The sequence below is a fragment of the Etheostoma cragini genome, chromosome 12, assembly GCF_013103735.1.
Source record: "Etheostoma cragini isolate CJK2018 chromosome 12, CSU_Ecrag_1.0, whole genome shotgun sequence".
Classification (NCBI taxonomy): Eukaryota; Metazoa; Chordata; class Actinopteri; order Perciformes; family Percidae; genus Etheostoma; species Etheostoma cragini.
The window spans coordinates 13,852,256-13,873,576 of NC_048418.1; the positions used below are offsets into that span (position 1 = coordinate 13,852,256).

Below are 21,321 nucleotides of genomic sequence, written 5' to 3' on the forward strand. Positions count from 1 at the left end.
TTTGGCCTCCATGGTATTTTCTTGGTCTTCCAGAGTGGGCTTTCCCCCAGTGCCAATGACTGACAGCAGCAGGTCGCCTGGACCCTGATTTAAACTCCCCGAAACTCTAGCAGACAGTTATCCACTGTTGTTGCTTGCCCCGGCTTCATCCTGTTCTGGCACCTGTGTTTGGTTTCCATGCTCCTGAAAGTGTTCTGAGAAAAAGAAAAATTACAACAAATTAATGGAGAACTCTTTTGCCTGTGTCTGTACCACATCCATCCAAGCATTAGTAGATTCCCAATGTGTAATGTAATGGAAAAATAAAAGAACACTTAATATACACTTACCTCCAATTGTTTTTCTCCTCAACCTTTGCTCTTTATGTGGCCTACATTCCTTGATGCCCAATCAGTTAACAGCATCAAATGATATCATTGATAGTATGATATCATGACAAAAGTCACTGTCAGCCATAAGCCACTTTCTAATGGAACCTAGTGCACATTACAGCAGAGGGCAGCAGACAGGCACATAACACCTGGCTATGTTGTTTAGCAACTATAGAGTTAAATAAAATCCAATGGAAAGCAGTTTTTAGATTTTTCAAGAATAAGGTTACCATTTTAGGAAACTACTAGAACTGTTGGGTCCTTGTAAACTCTGGAGTGTGGTCTAGACCTACTCTATCTGTAAAATGTCTGGAGATAACTCTTGTTATGAATTGATACTATAAATAAAATTGAATTGAAAATTGAATATTATCATGTTCAGAGCCGAAACACATGGGTGTTACCTAAAAAAAAAAAGTAAACCAGACAACAAGGGAGACAAATATCAGTAGCGCCAAGGACAGACAGCTAAGAATGAACAGCAGATGGTGTTCATGTCCCTCAAATGTTCTATTGGGACAGGAACTGGATACAAAAAAAAAACAAATAAATGAGACAATATAGTGTCTTAAAATAGAGGCATGTGGTGTTTATTTACAATGTGGATAGCTTTAATGGCATTGACAGAGTAGAACAACAGGGATACACAGGACAATGAGATGCCAGCAGAAACATGAAACAAAAGTCAACCCAACTTTTCTTACCCACAAAATGAAACCAAACTATGTACCTAATCTAGTATATATATATATATATATATATATATATATAGGTGGACGTAAACTGTCAGAAGAATCAGCTGATCATATTATATGAAAAGAGACAGTAAGCAAGAGGAAAGGGAAGTGAGACGAATGGAGGCACACAGCAAAAACAGATGTGGCATGTAACAATGTGAATAAATCCTGAATAGATTAGCATGAAGTCTGTGTAAATACTATGTCTTCCTTTTTGAGGATTTGCACCAGTGAGCTCTTAGGCAAGGTGAAATCTATCAGATGCATATATAATATTTACTATTTTACTCTCTTTTAGATGTTAGTCATTAGGTATATAGGTCTTTTGTTGGTTAATTTTTTTCTCCAGTGGTTGATTGTTTGGTCTGTATTGTTCTGCTGTCCATGTGCACTTTGATTTGCCGTTTACCATAGTGTCTTTTTATACTACCACTAGAGGTCACCAAAGTCAGTTTCAAATCTCACACACCTTTGAGGATGCTTCAGCTTATGAAGTCACTGTACAGAGTGTTTGTCTCTATCTCTGTACTGTGACCATATAAGGACATCACAGACTGAGCGTATCAGGCTCATCATTAAACCTTGCTAAATAAACACGATCAGTAATCCAAGATGTCATACAATAGGATTCCTCCTCAGTTCAGGACAATAAGCATCACTACCAATATATGAGTCAGATATGTCCAAGACTTGTAGCAAAAAGGTTTCACATTGTAATTTCACAAGCTGAAAACGCAAACTAGCAACAGGAAGAGAAAACAAATAAAAAGGAAAATTTAAATAGATTTTTATTTCAAATAAACATTGCATAATCAACCACACTTATGATTAAATACACTCACAATAAGATCTATTTGCCTCTCTACTCACTCACAAAAAAACAAGTGTTGTAAAGCTGTGCCGAAAACAAGTTCTTTTGGCATGTTTCATTTTTCAGCTAGTGTGTTTCTTAATTTACAGAACAAAACAAACAGGAAAACCTATGTAACAAAAAAAAAAAAAAACTAAACATGTCTGAAAACATATTCAACATTTCAGGATGAAAACTTAGCACCTTGTTCCAGTTGCTGTGTTTGTTAGACTGGTGTATAGTGTATAAGAAACCATTGTAAGATGAAATGGTTGGCCGCGACGACACCGCCATTACAAGGCACACTCCTGCTTCTTTAGGATATAGAGGACAGTGTACATGTATACACCATGGTGAGGAGTGTGCTGTCGGACGCAACAGGCTGACACAAGATCTAAAAATCTGTTTACAATTCATCTTACGAGCCACATACCCAACTTCCCCATGCTTGATGCTATACACAATGACCTGCCCAAAAAATACTGTACATAGTATGCTGCTAAAACTGTTTAAGTAAATCCACCGGTTTACATGAAATGGCTTCTATAAAGAGCAATTACTAAACCTTAATACTAAGGCACTGCTTCAAATAAAATAAGAAACACAACAGTGAGGTATAAATGTGGAGACAGTCAAAGGAAATCAACTCCGTGCACAAAGCTAAGCTCCAGTGTCTCTACAACTTAAACTCACTGCACAAATGGAACGTGACCACAATAACCATGTGAGCATACTTAACAGTGTGGCAGAGACACACCATTCCCTACAGGGCGGACTTTTACTGACACTTTAAGAACGACCTTATGTGATTGACTGCAGTGCTTCCAGGTGGGTCTACTGTAGACAACGACGATACAATACATGCCGATGCTTTGCTTATCTACACATACAACAAGATGAGGTCATTCCAGATGGAGACTCACTCAGTGTCCCTTTTGAGTTCTCCACTTCCTTAAATGTAAATGATGCAAGTAGTGTATATATACCCACACACACACACACTCACACACACACACACACAAACACAAACACACACATAAAAAAAAAAGTTTCTTTTCTGTCAGTGCAAAATCTGAGGTTCATGTTAGCATAATTACGCAGGTGTCAAAACTCATTCCTTCCACACACACACTCACAAGCAACGTGTAATTTATAGCTTCTGAACACGCAAGAGAGCAAAGACACATTTGTACCATCTGAAGTCTTAACAGTTGTGGAGGATGACATCTATATTACTATATTCTATGAAGAATGCAATTAATTATGGGTAAAAATATATTTTTGCGCACTGCATCAACAAGCAGATTTAGTCTAAATAACTTTTAAGTGTAAATCACAGTCAAATTCATGCAACTGGCCATATTATCTTAGCATAAACAAAACCTTTATCAAAATTTTAAAATAAATGTTTCTTCTTTTTTAAACTATATTTGTGGGGGGGACAAGCCATTTCGTTCAACAACAAGATCTTGTGTAAGTAAATTATTTTACAAAACTATCTAAATATTGTTGTTTCAAATAAATATTACACATATACTGTAGCTGGTAAAACAGGTCATAAATAAACCTAAAGCTAAAAATGAACTGAACTTAAAATGTTTTGTTCTGTTTCTCTTTTCTCTTACTTTGAAAGTACAAAGCCCAAAATGAGAGAAACTGTCCTAAAATCTCCAAACCTAAAGCGCACACTCTGAAACCAGCCCTTATGATGCAGTTCCATTATTTCCGTGAGTATTTTGGAAAAAGGACGCAAACAAAATGCTAATGTGCAAAACAAAGATTTGTAAAAGCAACACCACCCCGTTTTGTTGTGAAAGAAATAAATAAAAAATTCTTTCCCACAATTTCAGGAGATCAATGCCTAAAAAAACCTAAAACATCTGCCGGCAGGGAATAAGAACAGAACGTGATTCATTTACACCTGCCATTAAAATCAAAATGCAGTTAAAAGATGTATCTGCACACTGCTAAGAACCCCGTACGTACAAAATATATTTACACAAGAGTAATTACACTGCAGAGGTATTGATTGAAGTATTAGTTTTTCTTCGCCACCACTGAGGTACTATGGAACTCTAGGATTTAAATGCATGTTTTTTATAGGGGTGTTAAGGCATAAAGCTGACTTTGAGTACAGCTTAAATATATCTTATATCTGCATTAGGATTTTGATGCCAAGTGTATTTAGGGCCCAAGATTTAAGTATGTTTTGAGAAATAGTGTAATTTGCCGTGAAAATATTAATACTGAACAAAATCTGTATTTAGGACCACTAAACACAGACAGCAGCATCACAGCATGTGTATGTCTGGTTTAAAGAGATGTTTCAGGTACACATGGTGTTTTAGTAGTGTGACTCCTGCACAGTTAGCTCTTTTTCTTTATATAAATACTTGGTATCTTTTTCAAGAATTAGCTCTGGTATTAAAAATGAGGATTTTTTAAGCATACGTAAGATGCAAAAAGAGTATTTACAATTCACCAGGCTCAAACTGCACAACCTGAAATATTGAATTATCTCTTTCAGGTGATCAAAATTGTTCAGGCAGCTATGTTTGCAGAGTTTGCAGTCTCTGTTGCACAGATCATCACTAAACTACAAGTAGACTCATGCTGTAAATCTTTGTGATGCACAAATACTTGAAGTGTGCACACACAGACTTGGCAGAAGTCACGATAAGCCGTTTGTACTCCTTTTTACACACATATCCTATGAATACACTATATTGCCTGTACAAGTTTATGAGAAAAGCAAGATGGATCGGACGGAAGACATATGGTTTCCCTGATGACATTGTCTGCCTGATATGACAGGTCGAGGTGCTAAGACAGTGATTATTCAACGAGCCCCTCCTAGAACAAACGCTTAATGATGTTTAAAGGTCCATGCTAAATTCTCCATGAAGATCATCTAAGGCCACAATGTTCATAGAAGAAAGTAAAATGTAAACACTATAAAAAATAAAAAAGAGAGGAGAAATTATCATGGCAATGTACCCCTAAATAGGATAAAGGCCATTGTTGTTGGGTTAGACAAACACACAGGATACAGAACCACAAAGCATAGATCGTAGACGTGTCATTTTACAGAGTTTAAAAGAGAGCATATACCTTATGACATAAGGCACTTTAACAACTACTCCCAGTGCCCTGGTTTGGAGTAGATCCACTGTTAATCTCCTGATCATCTTCATTCTCCTCTTCTTCCGTCTCTTGCCAGCCACCAAGGTGGACAGTGGTGGGCATTGAAATGCTGGAGCCAATGCCACTATGTGCCTGGAAACCTGAGAAGAGGGTTGATCCAAAGTCTTTATTATTTTTGGTAAGCTTTTAAAGACAAATCCACCTGACCAATTTACATACTGCTCAATGCCTGTGTATAAACCCTTAATATATTTTTGCTATGCGTCAATAAACATTAAAAAATGATTATACAAGTGTTTAAGTCAATTTACTACAAATCATATACAATTTTTTTACCCTCACTAGCCCCCATTGGTCTCCATTCATTTTCATAATTGTTGGAAAATAGACTTGAAACTTGAAATAAGTAGTAACGAGCTTCATATTTGAAGTTATGTGCTTTCCAAGTTGTCGGTTCAGGTTTGGTTTCTGTACTGCATTACCATGGTGTGTAACGTAAGTTTGACAAATATTAAAGCAGACATAATTGCTTCTAATATCTAATATCTATTCTAATTTAATCTAGGGCCAGTTAAGGATCTGATTTTTTAAGGATCGAAATGTAGTTGTTCTGATTGGAGTATCATTCAGGTCATGATCATGATTTCAGCACTACAAGCATTTTTCTTTTTCTTTTTTACACTACCCAGAGTCAAAAGATGTACTGTTAATTGTATTACTATATATATATATATATATATATATATATATATATATATATATATATATATATATATATATATATATATATATATATATATATATATACATATACATACACATATACACACACACACACACATATACATGTATATATACTGTATGTATACATATACATACTGTATGTATACACACATATATATATATATATATATATATATATATATATTTGTGCAAGATGCTAGTAACTTGAAATTGGCTTTTCAGCTGTAGTGCTGAGCATTAGCCTGTAGCTGCAAGGTTATTGAAAAACTAAATGTTTGTATACCAGTGTTTGTGTGTAGATCTCTCATTGGCACTGGGTTCTGCCACTGCCCCGAAGTCTTCTGTGGGTGGGAGCTTTGCTGGTGGAGCTGGAGAGACAAGCAGTTGTTACAGTACAGCAGAACAGAGCACTAGACTAGTGTTCTACAAGTGATACCGAAGAGTGTTTCTCCACCTGGAATCTATGTTTCAGTATCAAAACAACTTGAAAGAGTATGTTTTTAACTATAAATACTGGTCACCATTGGAATCCTTTCTGACAGACATGAATTCAAGCTGACGGCCGATCAAAAGATATGTCTTGGGGAGTATCACTTTAAAATCCAGACACACAACAGAAAAAGAGGACATAGGTATGTATATTAATGTCCCGTGTGGGGAATTACCTCATGCATGTAGATGGCATGGAGACTCATTTCTGCTGAGGCAAACTCTGAGTGCAGTGTATTGCTCCGGATGCAAGAGTCACTGATAGACATACTAAAAAAGAAACATGTTAACCAAAGCTGATAACAAGCATTTGCATTTATTTCACCATTTTATTATTTATTTTATTTCACCAAACACTATTCGAGCCACAGTATGTAGGGTGTGATAAGTACCTGTCAATGATGGTGCGATCGCTCCGGTACATGGTGCTCTCGGGGGGGACGGATGAGTGCAGGAGGCCATGTGAGCGACCACGGCTGGTATGTGCGAGCTGGGAGGTGGACAAAGAGGCCAGGACACTGGCGGCGGCAGAAGCAGCGGTGCTTGGCGGGATGAAGCGATGGTCCCGCCCTTGTAATCCCGATGCAGTGAGATTGGAGTGAGCCAGGACACCGGCCAACAGAGTATCAGGCTGAAAACAACAACAAAGGTCAATATAGAGAATAATATTACATTGCAATAGAAAAATGTACAACGCAGTTTATGGATCAAAAGTGTATGTAGAGAAATCTTTAAAAGCTATCTATAGAAATGTATTTACATTTTCTGTGGTAATTAATATTTATTGTTAACATTCGGGCTGTTAAAATGAATTCAAGTTTCTTACATTAGCTGACTGTCTACATGCATTTTTCAATTTTTAAAAACAATGCAATATGGTTAGCAGGACTAATATCTTAGTTCATGTGTGGTACATGTTACTTGTGTGATCCACAAAGTTTCTTACCACAGTGCCAGACTCGTTGGACTGCATTGAGGAGCAGAGTGGAGCTTCAGAGAGAAGCAGCTGGGTGGAGGGGCCACCCTGTGCATCATGCTGCACTTTTTCTTTCAGATGGCTGATGAACACTGAGCTCTCTTGAGGCGGCTGCCAGCGTGGGTTCTTAATGGTGAAATGCATAAGAGACAACTCCGTCTTGCCATTTTCAGCTTGTTGGTATATGGAGGCCTCCGTCTGGCCTTCCGACAGCCACTGCAAAGACATTTACAGATATGCATCAATTCAGGCGACAACAGCCCAACATTAAAATAAATATTCATTGAGAGTCATACATCTTCTCCAAGTTGAGAAAGAAAACGAACTAACTGGCTTGAATCCTATGTAGCATAAAACAATCAGAACAAATATTACTGTTGGGTTTCCATGGCGTCTGATGTCCATCTGCGCGAAGGAACAGATGTCTCCAACTCCAACCACCTCCACAGTGAAGTTTCTGAAGAAGTCAATGATCTCTAAAGACTTATTCCTCAGGTGGAAGATGAGAATAAATGGTGTGACAATGGGACTGAGCAACTCCTCCAATATGAACACCTAATTTGGAGAAATCACTGATTATACATAGTCATACATATTAAATATGTTCATATTCTACATGCATAAATGAATCCAATGATTCTACTAATAGACTGTATATAGTTTGAAAAAGTCTCCTTGTTGACTAGGTGCCACATTAAAATGCCATCAATCACAAATCACCCTCATCCCTAACTTTAGTTTCGACTTTGACTAATGCAGTTGTATCCACTGAGTTTCCTCATTCCTTACTGCTTTGTACTGGAACAGCTGTGCCACCTCGTCACGGGTCTCACTCTTGTTAGCATTGCCCCTCCAGTGGTCTGGCATGTAGTGAATGTGTGCCAGCATGCACTGCAGCAGCTGTTCTGGACACCACACCATATGCTCATCTGGGATGAAGGACCTGGTGTGGGACAGGTACAAAATATGTACATTTTTTAGCAGTAGCTCTACAAATTAGAAAAACAGGAGCTTTGTACAGTTTGATTGTTGACTGAAAATATGTACCTGATTAAGGGAAAAAAGGATGTCCTTAAAATATTGATGATATTAATGACTTCCAGTTTCCTTCACAATTAACCCCTAACAACTTAAAAACGCTTCTGAACACCAATAATTAAGTCATTTAAGTCATTGAAATGAATGACTTAATCAAATTGAATAAAACATCAAAACTATTGAAAACCGTTATCTATTTTAGTATAAAGTTGTCTTTTTATGATATAAGCGGTAAAGAGTAACAATTTCAATGTACAGGCAGATTCCTTAATATGAACACCTGCACCTGCTGATAGCAATCCTGGAACGGCTACAGGATAATAAACTGGCAGTGAAAACTTACCTGGCGATAGTTATAACCACTCCCAGCACAGTGATGGCAGTCAGAATGTGCTGCACTATTAGAACATCCTCATCATAGACTGTCAGTGCAATGAGCACGGCCAAAATTGAGCCTGAGAAGAAGGCAAGGTTCTTAGCCAGCACAGTCAGCACTGGTGATGTAAAGGAGTTCATGTATTTGGAAGTGGGTTTGTAGCCACGGCCTAAACGTCCATGCAGCTCATGGTCCAGCTCATTGAAGTGCCGCAGGTACAAACGACCGTACAGGGACCAGCGTCGTGCGCCCAGGCTTCCAGGTTCTCTGCGAATGACTTCTGTATAGCTAAAGAAAGCATAGAGCACCTGCCACACCAGAATGAAGGGAGATAGCAGCAAATTGGCCAAACCCATCAGCAGGATGACTCTACTAAGCTGCTGTGCAAGCTCTAGGCGGTTTCCATTCCGCTTGTACTTGGGGTGCAGGTTCCACTTATTCTGAAACAGGGAGCCAGGACCCCAGAAAAGGATAAGCTCAAAGTTGTACTTCAGGCCCTGCGTGAGGAACACCACATTGCCCAGCAGGGGGAGCTGCAGCTGCACTGGCAGCAGTGATTTGTTTATCATGGCCACCATGTAGTTCTTGAATCGAAGGATGCGGTGATAGATGTCAAGTTCTGTCAGCTCTTTCTTGTGTATGCACATTTGCTGTTCTCGTTGCAGGCTGATGAGGCGGTCCTGGACTTCCTGCCATGTGAAGTTGCAAAGTTCATCCTGAAACAAGGAGACAAGGAGCACAAAGTAAGCTTGACTAATAGGCAATGCATGACAACATGACTCATTATTTAAGGCATGGTTATCTTCATAGTTTTATAAGCATAAGACATTTCCCTAGGGAGGTGTTCCAGGCACGTCCAGCTGGGAGGAAGCCTCGGGGAAGACCCAGGACTAGGGGGAGGGATTGCATCTCCAACCTGGCCTGGAAAACGCCACGGGATCCCCCAGTCTGAGCTGATTAATTTGGCTCGGAAAAGGGAAGTTTGGGGTCCCCTGCTGGAGCTACTCCTCCCACAACCCGATACCAGATAAACGGACGAAGATGGATGGATAGATGGAAGACATTCGTCCTAAGATTGATTACCTGCTATAGCATGTAACAATAAGTTATTCAGGTGTAGCACTCACCATTCTGATCTTCAGGGCTTTGATGTAGAACTGTCTGATCTCCCAGTAGCTCAAAACATTGCAAAATACTTTAACAAGTCGATAAATCCAGAAGATGGCTGCCATGATGAGAAGGAATATAATCCAACTGTTCTCTTGAATCCTGAATAGAAACAAAAGCCCTTTTCAGACATGGTTGGCTTCATATATCTTTGAAGTAATACATTTGTGTCATTCAGACATTGAGGACGATGTAAATGTTAGTTACAGCTGAGCTCAAAATATGTCGAGACATTTGCAGAAAGAGTCATAATGCTGGTCTGATATTTGGAAGGTGATGGAAAGATAGCAAACCAAATATCAGTCTTAAAATATCCTAAGAGGTGAAGCGGCAGGCTAATTTGAAATCTGGGGTTCAGAATAGCATCTACAGTGGGTACTAAGAGGCACACATGGGACACCTCTTCTCCTCTTATGACATTGTAAATGGACCCTTTATGGACCATTTAACTTATAATATAACGAACAGATGAGAAATAAACAACTGTTTAATGGCACAAAACTTGTGTTTAAAAGTTGTGGGAGCAGCAGCCTGCTTACTTCTTTCTAGAATTACTGAATGTTCTGTATATTACATGTTAATACAAAGAGCACACTGGGAATTAGTTTATATTAGTGCAATTGTATCTTTTTTCATTTCCTTTTATATTAGTTAACTTTCAGATATAATAATTTAAAAAAATCTGAATATTGTTTGGGCATGCACCTGACTTTAAAATGGAAATTAGAGAAGTTATGAGGAGGACAGAGAGGTCCCAAACTGTAGAACACGCTGTTCCCAAATTAGAACTCCAAGCTGTTTTACGTCATGACTTAGATATTGAGTCACAGTCAAATTCAGGAACTAATTAATGAAAGGCCCTTTAGACAAGCAGAGACAAGGCTATATGTAAGAGAGAAAAAAATATGACATATGACAACAAGGCGTGCGTGAGGTGTCACATGGTTGTCAGCTTGCTGGCCCGGCCGAGTTGTTAGTATCTTGGCTGTTGACAGTTTTACCTCACCAAAGCTATCAATTACATTGTCCTGTTCCGTAAAGCTAGTCTAAACACAGTACACAAATAACTTCCTCCAAGTAACCGTCGGTTGTAGAAATGTGGCAACTCAAAGCTACCAATCTTAGGTTTAAATAAATAAAACTGAGAAAGAAATATATTTCTTAGAAAGAAACACTAGTACTTTAAATCAACACCTTATGCATTTTGATAGAACTGTTTTAGAAACAAATCCAACATGTAATCCTAGTTTGTAATCTGCTATTACCACTGGCATTAAGACATTTTACCAACATGAATAACTTCTAATTTAGCAGATGTTTTCAAAAGGATAATACACAGTAAAAAATTGAACATTTGGGTCACATTGTCATATTTTGGATGAACGGTTTTAGTATAAAAACAAGCAATAAATGCTCAGATGGGCAAATAACATTGTAGTATGACATAAAAAGTTTGTTTCTTTGGAGATCATGTGATGACAGTTAAAAAAAAAAATGCCTATGATTACAAACACAAGAGAGTTCTCATAATTGTATGGGATTTATTAAGAAATCCACAAGGTACATCTAAATAGGCTACTGTTCCATATTCCTTCCTTGTGAATGTCACTGTATCTTGCAGGCTAAAGCCACATCTGACACAAACCAAGAACAAATTAAGTCTGAAAGTCTGATTACAAATGTATTAAGCAGGACAAATTAAATCCCTCTGAAGGCCTGTCTCTAAAAGGGCTATAATAATATACAAGACCATGTCTGCTTGAGAACAAAGCCTCTAATCAAACAGGCTGGAATGAGAGCACAGGCACGTCCTTTTATGTGACTGTTTAAGAGCCTTTAGAGACCTTTTCGATTAATTGACAATGACTTTTCCACTCATTTTGACCCAAAAGGAAAAAATAGACTTTTAAACTTTAAAGTTCTCCATGATACTGGATTAAACATGATTACCTCTGAGTACACTGCTGACTAGGCAGGATGGCATCTGGAAGAGTGACCTTGTTCCTGTCCAAGGGGTTCTGGCCCGGCCCAGTGTGGTTGACCGCTCGATTGGCAAACAGGATGTCATACTCCACACAGTTGACGAGGAACGTGGTGAACGTAACAACAAACAACAACTGACTGTTAGGATGAGAATAAAAAAAGAACAAAAAGACATGAGGCATCATACTTACTGACAACAAACAACCTCACAAAAAAAACTCTAAGTAATAAGAATTACCAAAGAGACTAAAATTGGCATCCAGTATTGAAATAAGTGACTATATTTATTTCTAATCATCAAGCCACAGCCAGTGCACTCTACTGAGAAGAGATTAATGTTTTGAGCTGTTAGATGGACACATTTCACTAAATGAACTATTTGGAAACACTATCTACTAGAATATCAACATTACATGAAACAAATGCAGACCTGTGACCTCAGCTAAATAGTATAGCTAGCTACTCAGCAGCTCAAGCAGTTCAAATACGAGTAACATTACCTACAGCTAACACTAGCGTGCTAACTTGGTAGTCTAACATCCAACCATAGAAATATTGCATAATAGTCTATGTCGAGAGTGCTTGTGTAACCCTACACTACTATGGTAACATAATAACATACTAGGTAGAGGTTAAGATAAAATACACAAATCTTCGTCTGATTTTCTCCAGCTAATGGTTTAAGAAGGCCTATATTAATAAACTATGGTCACAATCAGAAAAAAACAACAGGACCCAATAATAAAGAAGGCCAACAAGTAGCACCAAATACTTTTTTCAGGCAGGAATGGAAAATAAACAATATGTTGTACTGACACATGGCCTGTGTTGAGATTAAGGCTACAAAATAAACAAATGTTAATCAAACTAGGTTATACCGGGATAAATGCTGCAAAAAAGTAGTTTGGAGTGGGGAAATATTTAGGATATATATATATATATATATATATATATATATATATATATATATATATATATATATATATATGAGCTTCTAAGAACAGCTGCTGTTGAAGTCATCTGGCTGAACATGCTGAAGCCTGAGGCACACTTATCTTTCATAACAACTTGAAAAATGGCCAGCGACATAAACAAGGCCCAAGTCTTACTGACAACAGCCATCCGGTTGGAACTACAAACTCAGCCTAATGCTTTTAATTACACACATATCATATCATGATGTATTCCAGGCATCTGAACTCAGAATGATGTACTACTTAATACTTACACAAGTTCAAAGAACTCTGACATCATCATGCAAGCGAAGCCATTCTTTTGATGGAAATGATAGATGTGGACAGGCTGGTTAAGGAAAATCTGAAATAGCATTATCTATTGAAAATTTACACAGCCACATGCTTATTCAATCACTCAAAATACCTTGACTAAGCACAGACAATCGTCATGACAACATGAGATATCACATTTATATTAACCATTAAACCCAAGGCTCCCTAGAAATGTCCCTCTCCCATTGATTCCTGTAGTAACATGTATATAAAAAGAGAAACATTTTCAATTCAACAAATTCTAAATAGGACTACTGACAAAAATCTTAAGTATCTGTATCAGACATAATGACATTGACATATCCACTGAAGGTACAGTTTGAGACACCTGCTATTTAAATGTACTGTAATTTAAAAGGATATCCTTTTGAAGAAGTTATCCAGGTTCTTGATATGGTGCCATGAGTCTGTAACATAAATTAAAGCATTAGCACCTTGACACGATTGCATCTTGTTTCTTATATAACCAACATATTTATTTGGTACTCAATGTGCAGTTAGTCAATTATATTGAAGATAATTCATACTTCAGTCTTAATAACATGTTTACCTTTCAGGCCTTCAGGCACATGCACCAGTAAATCCTCCTCCCCTGGTGGTGAGTCCTCCTCAAAGTCCTCAATTCTCTGATACTGCTGGTAAGCTTCAAAGTTGGCCATTGTGCTTCACATTCTTAAGGTCATCCCCAACTGACAAGCTTCTTGTAGTAAACACTGTTTAACACGAATAAAGTCTCGTAACCTCCGCTACATTCTGTAGCTAGCTACTCAGCAGGTCAAGCAATTTCAAGCAAGTTCAAATAATGCTAACGTTGGCTACTGCTAACATTAGCTTGCTAACTTGCTAGTCTGATGGACAACGCTTGTGTAACCCTACACTACCATGGTAACATGAAAAATACTGGTTGGCAGTAAGTACACGAATGTTCGGCAGATTAACTAAACAATGTTAGTTACCGTTACAACCTAACATAGCTAACTGTCTGATGGCTGGTTAGCAGGTGAATGATTCAGCCACTCATGCAGTCCCGGGGTGAAACGGTTTGTTTTGTTCCGGGCTTGGTCCGTCCATCTGCTGATGGTGGATGCTTTTCGTCTTTGCTTAAAGTCCAATATTGATCAGAGTTGGATTTATGCACGCGGGCATGTCTATCACGATACGTTGGTCTTCAGTCTGTTGCGAGGTCTGCTAGTTGTTTTCCAAAAATACACCATCCAGTGCGTGTCCAGTGTTTTTGACTTACACAAACAAATGTCATCAAAACGTAATTAACATCACTTCCGCTTAAACTGCCATCATTTCCGGGTATGAATTGTAGTTTTCTGTCGCTTTTACAAATAAAGTCCTACTTTTGTCGTGTATCTGTTTAACAATGTTGCACAAATAGTTAAAAAATACGTCAGTATTTAACCTGCAGCACACGTTGTCACAAACTAATAATCACAATAAAAATCAATTAATCTATAGCCGCAGAAATGCACTCTGGGTCACTGTCAACATGGCAGCCTGCGTGGTGCCCGAGGATTACTGTAGCTAGAGCTTATAAGCGAGTAGTTTAACCTTATGTTGTTGTTATCACTGAAATAAGCATGTTTCAGTTACTCTGCTGTAGAGCAAGCATCATTGCTCCGGTGCGGTCATTGTCGTTAAGCCCGCGATGCAATAAAACAACAGCTATATGGAAACTTTCACGGTAGGGTAACTATTGCATGCCGACCTGTAACGTTAGCTGCTATATGTATAGTCAATCATAAAAAACTTGGCCTACTTAGATTTTTAGAGACAGCTTGACATAGCTGGTGTTCTCTATTGTTCACATAAACATGTACACTTGGTTGTACGTGTATTTGAGTTTGTAATCAGGAGATAATCGATCGGCAGAAAATTAAGCAATAATTTCCATGCTTAAGTTGAACTTAAAAAAAGTACACTCTCTTAAGATTCAGAAAAAACTGTAATGTCTGCCATGACAGAAAATCGCGCATGGGTAAAAAAAAATAACTCCTAATGGCAAATAGTATTAATATTATTTTTCATATCCAGGTGGTCTCCACAATCTCTAGCATACAGCTCCTCACAGCAGCCTGGAAATGCCGTCAGTCGTATTTGGAGCCTCACTCAGAGAGCTGTCCGCCACTCCACAACCCGAACAACCAAACCCCGAGGATTGGCCCTGAAGTTCATCCTGGGACCAGCCGTACTCACTGTCTCTGCACGGCTGTTCTGCCAAGCAGCTCACTGTGAGGCAGATGTGAATAACAACACCCTGGTGGAACTTGTGGCCCAAAACCCTGTGCCTGAGTTCAAATGGCATATCCTGTGGGAATTTGTCAAACCTCAGCTGTTTGCTCTTATTGGTGCTGTTGTGGTAAGCTTGAATCACCTCTTAAATGTAATGTCCGTGTTCCTAAAATACAATTTGATGTGACATATACTTAACATAGTGACCTGACATTCATTCTTATCAACTAAATTGATTATTCTTCTTCTTAGCTTGCTTTTGGTGCAGCTATCTTGAATATCCAAATTCCCATGATTCTTGGGGATCTGGTGAATGTTGTGGCACGTTACCTGAGAGAACAGACTGGGAATTATTTCCATGAGATAAGAGGTCCTGCACTGAAACTACTTGGACTGTATGGTATCCAAGTAAGTACACAAGAAATGCTCTAAGCAGTTACACAGCTTAATATGCCAGTGATTCCACAAGAGTCAAGTACAATCTGTCTTTGATGGTAGCAGCAGTTTTATAATAATGATAAAGTTGCAGTAAACGTGTGCAGCATTATTTTCTGCCGTTGCTTTCCTTCTTTCAAATGGAGATGTACTTCTACTAATGTAAAAATAATTTCCTGGTCAGCTATTTTATTTCCACAAATAGTCTTAATTGTACATTTTAAACTTTGTAGTAGTATAGGGGATAATAGCTGGACATTTATTGCTCTGTTAATTAACTGAGAATAAATCCAGGTGGTGGATGCAATAAAAGCAACACCTGGACAATATAATGAAATCTAATACAATAGCTCTGAGATGAGTACCACCTTCATAAAGCTTGTTTTATTATTTTTATTGAAACTGTCAGAGAAAGGTTGTTCAACTCTACAATACCATTACTTTTGAGGCTGTTGTTGGCATGTTGTAATGGATTACACTATAAAGTGTAACTGTGGCTAACCCATTTTTTTAGTAGTTCTACCCATTTAGTTATGGCTTGCTGATCACATTGTTTGACAAAGTTATATTGTCTTAGAGCTATGATGCTTATTACCCTAACCTAGCATGTTCTGTTCCTCACTTGAAAATATGAATCAGTTTAATTACAGGTCAATAAAAACAGATAATTAATCAAATGCTTTTTGCAGGGCCTGTTGACAAGTGGCTACATCATTCTGCTTTCAAGGGTGGGGGAGAGAGTGGCAGCAGACATGAGGAAGACACTTTTTGCTTCCTTACTGAGGTACATATTCCTCATGGTTAAAGCATAATAATGCATGAATACAGCAAAGGCAGGATGCCGTCATGTTTATGCTAATGGTCCTCTATTAAGGGTGGCTTACATCTGTAGACAAGCGTTTTTAACATTGTCTGTGTTATTCTTTTTGTCTCAGGCAAGATGTGGCTTTCTTTGATGCCAATAAAACTGGACAGCTGGTTAACCGTTTGACTGCTGACATTCAGGAGTTCAAGTCATCCTTTAAATTAGTCATCTCTCAGGTATAAAATGATATATGTGTGTGTTGTGAAATATTAAGTAATATGCCATACAGGTTTCATTCCTAATTGTTTCTGTTTTTGCATATTCGCAGGGTCTGCGGAGTATTACACAGACAGTTGGATGTTTCGTCTCTCTCTACATCATCTCCCCCAAACTCACAGGTTTGACGGTAGTTGTCCTCCCCTGTCTGGTGGGAGCAGGGGCTCTCTTTGGCTCAATCCTCCGCAAACTATCCCGTTTGGCTCAGGACCAGGTGATACCAAAAGTAGTAGTAGTATCATTTTTGACCGAATCTTTGTTAAGACTGCAGTTTCATTGACATGTCACAAGGGGCTGCAATATCAAAACAGCCAAAAAAAGTTAAAAAAGCCGTAGATGTAAGTGAGCATAATCCTCTTTACGAAAGGGGGAGACATACTGTAGTGCCTCCGCTATTAAGTTATCTCAGCATTACTAATATGAATTAATATAGATCTGATCTAAATTCTGCCGACAGATGTGAAGATGCCAACTTCTTCCTGACTCCGACTTTGATTCTCATTATTATAGTACTTTGTGGGCTGACATACAAAAAGAAAGGTGTCATTGAAACCAAATAAGCCGGTAATCTGATTTTTTTTTAATTTATTATTTTGAAGAATGTTATATACATTTTTAGGTTCTCCACCACGCGGCAACCTCCACTGCTAAAAAACGAAGCCAATGTGGAGGTGTCAAAAATTGCAGATCATTGATTGGCCACTTGAGGCTGGCTCCGAAAGAGAATCAATCCCCATGTTAAAACGCCTAACTACACAGCGGAAATAAACATGTTAACAGCCTGGTACAAAAAAACGTTTGTGGTCTCTATTGCTGTAATCCCCCTTCATGACAGCTGTATCTGCTTGTGTCTCATCTTAACTTTGTGTTTGATTTAAGGTGGCAAAAGCAACCGGCGTGGCAGACGAGGCACTTGGCAATGTGCGGACTGTAAAAGCTTTTGCAATGGAGGAGCGGGAGCTCCAGTAAGTGAAATTATAGTTTTTACATACTCATAGGTCTCGTAGTGAGAGAGTATACTGTAGGTCAGAGATGATGTGTTTATGTCCTTTTTCCCCAGGTCATATGCATATGAAGTTGACAAATCATGTGAGATGAATGAAAATCTTGGTGTTGGAATTGCAGTTTTCCAAGGAATGTCAAACATTGCCCTGAACTGTGAGTGTATTTTCACGTAAATGTTAAATTATAAACACAATATTGAGCAGATTGGTGCCGTTTTGCCACAATATCCAGTACAGCCATGTTTTGTGTGTGCTGTTAAAACAGGCATTGTCCTAGGAACTATTTTTGCTGGAGGAACTTTAATGTCTAGCAATGAAATGTCCCCTGGAGACCTCATGTCTTTCCTGGTTGCTTCTCAGACTGTTCAGAGGTAAAAGACACAACTTGCTGTACAGTGATTGTTCTTTATGACCATTTACAATAAAATATATCCATTTAAATGTAGCTGATGTTATGGTATAACGCCTTTATTCTCTTAATGCTCAGGTCATTGGCCAGTATCTCTATCCTTTTTGGACAGGTGAGAAAACAAAGCTGTGTATGTATATTAGACCATGCGTTATCTGAAAATGAAGCATTATGTTATGTTTGCATATGTAAAACTCTGTAATGTTATTGAACTGTTAATCTCTAACATTTGCAACAGATGGTTAGAGGGTTAAGCTCTGGGGCCCGGGTCTTTGAATACCTAGCTTTGGTGCCTACCATTCCTCTGTCTGGAGGAGGACGCATCCCATCCAATTCTCTGACAGGAAGAGTAGATTTTATGAACATTTCATTCAGGTTGGAGCCTCATTCTAATTCAAGACAATTCTAGACATCAACTGCACATAAATATCAGAGGGTTTATCAATTTCTTTTTTGCATATTTATAGCTATCCAACAAGACCTGGCCATCAGATCTTGACTAAGTTCAACTTAACGCTGCCACCTAGTAAAACTGTCGCCATTGTCGGAGAATCTGGAGGAGGTAATTTCCTAGTTAACGATTGCAAATGTGCGATCTGTGAACAATGCAATAGTGATCTTATAAATGATTAATTCAATACATTTTAGGAAAGTCCACTGTGGCATCCTTACTGGAGCGCTTCTACGACCCGACCAGCGGCGTAGTTATGCTGGACGGACTCGACATTAGAAAACTCGATCTGTCCTGGCTCAGAGGACAAGTCATTGGATTCATCAATCAGGTAAAGATTGGAATCATTAATGCATCCCATTTTCTTTTAATAATAATTCACTTAAATGAAACTATTGATTATGCACATTCACAACAATCCAGTTTCCGCTGTAACCTCCACCCTGTAACTTTGCAGGAGCCGGTTTTGTTCGGATCATCTATCATGGACAACATCCGCTTTGGGAAGCCTGAGGCCACAGATGCTGAGGTCATCAACGCAGCCAAGCAAGCCAACGCTCACCTCTTCATTACAGGTTTCCCAGACGGCTATAACACTGTGGTTGGTATGTGCTCTCGTTTAGGCATTAACAAATATCAACATTTGTTTGTTATTCAATCACTAAGCTCTAGTTTGTAAACCCAGGTGAGCGAGGCGCGACGTTATCAGGTGGCCAGAAACAACGCATCGCCATCGCCCGTGCCTTGATCAAGAACCCCTGCATCCTGGTGCTGGATGAAGCCACCAGCGCCCTGGATGCGGAATCAGAGCGAGTGGTACAGGAGGCTCTGGACAGGGCCACTAGTGGTCGCACTGTGCTAATCATCGCCCACCGGTTGAGTACCATTCAAGGAGCTGACCTCATCTGTGTCATGAGCAATGGACGCATTGTAGAGGTGAGGCAGCCGAGTATTCAGAGAAATGGAGGTGCTCTCACCTCCTGTTAAAAGTCTCGGCTAATTTATTGGACTTTGTTGTGAGTTCTAAGAAGCACTGATTAGAATTCACTCAATGTGGGGTGGCAGTAGCTCAGTCCGTAGGGGAGTTGGGTTGGGAACCAAAGGGTCGCCGGTTTAAGTCCACATACGGACAAACGTATGGTGATGGACTGGTAGCTGGAGAGGTGACAGTTCACCTCCTGGGCACTGCCAAGGTAGTTTGAGTGGCTTGAGCAAGGCACCGAACACCCAACTGCTTGGGGCGCCTATCCATGGGCAGCCCCCTCACTCTGACATCTCTCCATTAGTGCATGTATAGGCACTGAGCATCTGTGTGTAATTCAGACCTGTGTGTAATAACAACAGAGTGTAAATTGTAGTTTCCCCTTGTGGGACTAATAAAGGATACATTATTATTATTAAAATTCAATGTTCAGTAATTTATACGTAAATATTGGGGCTTCCATCTCAATGTGCTGAGTGTGTAATATACATTTTAATAAATCTGACAGCTAACAGCGTCCTCTTGTCTTTTAGGCCGGGACTCACATGGAACTGCTGAGCAAAGGAGGACTTTACTCTGACCTGATCCGCAGGCAAAGAGTTGAGGGGCAGAAATGAACACACCAAAACTTGTCTACTGTAGTAGTGCTGTACTCTGGACACTGAGAATTTTTTGTTTTTAAAGAAATTCATAGGAAAGGCTTTCCTGAATTGATAAATTCTGTAAAACATGTAATGTAAATCTACCAGCTCTCTACCTAGCTTTACGACCAACTCAAATGTATTTAGGTGTATTTGTATAAGCGGACCAACTGGATCAGCCTGTGATGATTAACTACACTATTGTACAGTATTTAATTTAAATGGGATTATATCATAACGCTGTTCTCTTTTATCCTTTATAGAATGATCAATTATATTGTGGTAGGAAAAAAATAAACTTCAATTTAATGAGAGTACACTGTATTTTCACTTTTTTTATGGATTCTAATACATAAAATGTCCATGTTTTTTTCCACAAATGCAGGATTGAAGAAACTACAGACAACCAAACAATGAGCATTGCTTTGTGGACAGTGCCATCTTAAAGAGTGTAATATGTTGTGACAATAACTAAAAACTAACAATGTAAACTATATACAGCCTCCTTTCAACAGTGTTTGATGCCCAGACATTTTGAGTGTATGACTTTAATGTCACTTTTTTATATGTCGAGCTAAGAAAAAAAAGTAATTAACAGCCTAATTAGGCTGTTATAACTTATTCAAAGTACACAAACATATTAGTCTGACAGCGTCTTTGTAGAATCAATTTGCAGTTTGCAATAGATTGCAAATTTAGATTGCAAATAACTGATTTAAGTACAGGAAACACATTTAACAAGGTACTTGTTTCAGATATCACATAGTGCTCAATAAGTAAGATACATCCCTGACAGCTATTATCTTTGACTATAATATGTGGGTCAATTTGAGAGGGGGCTGTAACGTAACCGATTCCGTGGTCTGTCCCGGGACCATGGTCTCTGGCAGGGACCAGTGGTTACTGCCACTAG

At 38.7% G+C, this 21,321-nt stretch overlaps 2 protein-coding genes across 3 annotated transcripts; one reads left to right on the forward strand and one right to left on the reverse strand.

Annotated features, from left to right (window-relative positions):
* Window positions 1-1,531: 1,531 nt before the first annotated feature.
* atg9b (autophagy related 9B) lies at window positions 1,532-14,431 on the reverse strand. Of its 2 annotated transcripts, XM_034888285.1 has the most exons (14): window positions 13,715-14,431; window positions 13,528-13,571; window positions 13,104-13,168; window positions 11,843-12,013; window positions 9,853-9,994; window positions 8,693-9,441; window positions 8,101-8,254; window positions 7,687-7,866; window positions 7,282-7,527; window positions 6,728-6,966; window positions 6,512-6,605; window positions 6,130-6,214; window positions 5,070-5,242; window positions 1,532-3,838 (listed from the first exon to the last, which is right to left on the reverse strand). In XM_034888285.1, exons 1-13 carry the CDS (start codon window positions 13,821-13,823, stop codon window positions 5,088-5,090), a joined length of 2,433 nt encoding a protein of 810 aa, XP_034744176.1. In that variant the 5' UTR covers window positions 13,824-14,431; the 3' UTR covers window positions 1,532-3,838; window positions 5,070-5,087. The 2 variants fall into 2 exon arrangements, with proteins under 2 accessions (XP_034744176.1, XP_034744174.1); XM_034888283.1 differs by lacking the exon at window positions 1,532-3,838 and having other exon boundaries at window positions 4,052-5,242.
* A 206-nt stretch (window positions 14,432-14,637) lies between these two features.
* abcb8 (ATP-binding cassette, sub-family B (MDR/TAP), member 8) lies at window positions 14,638-20,418 on the forward strand. Its single transcript, XM_034888286.1, has 16 exons — window positions 14,638-14,857; window positions 15,208-15,532; window positions 15,658-15,813; window positions 16,530-16,624; window positions 16,776-16,881; window positions 16,974-17,135; window positions 17,801-17,886; window positions 17,982-18,079; window positions 18,191-18,296; window positions 18,413-18,446; window positions 18,573-18,709; window positions 18,802-18,896; window positions 18,983-19,116; window positions 19,243-19,390; window positions 19,471-19,721; window positions 20,301-20,418. The coding sequence occupies exons 1-16, from the start codon at window positions 14,754-14,756 to the stop codon at window positions 20,382-20,384; spliced, it is 2,121 nt and encodes a 706-aa protein (XP_034744177.1). The 5' UTR covers window positions 14,638-14,753; the 3' UTR covers window positions 20,385-20,418.
* The last annotated feature ends 903 nt before the right edge of the window (window positions 20,419-21,321 follow it).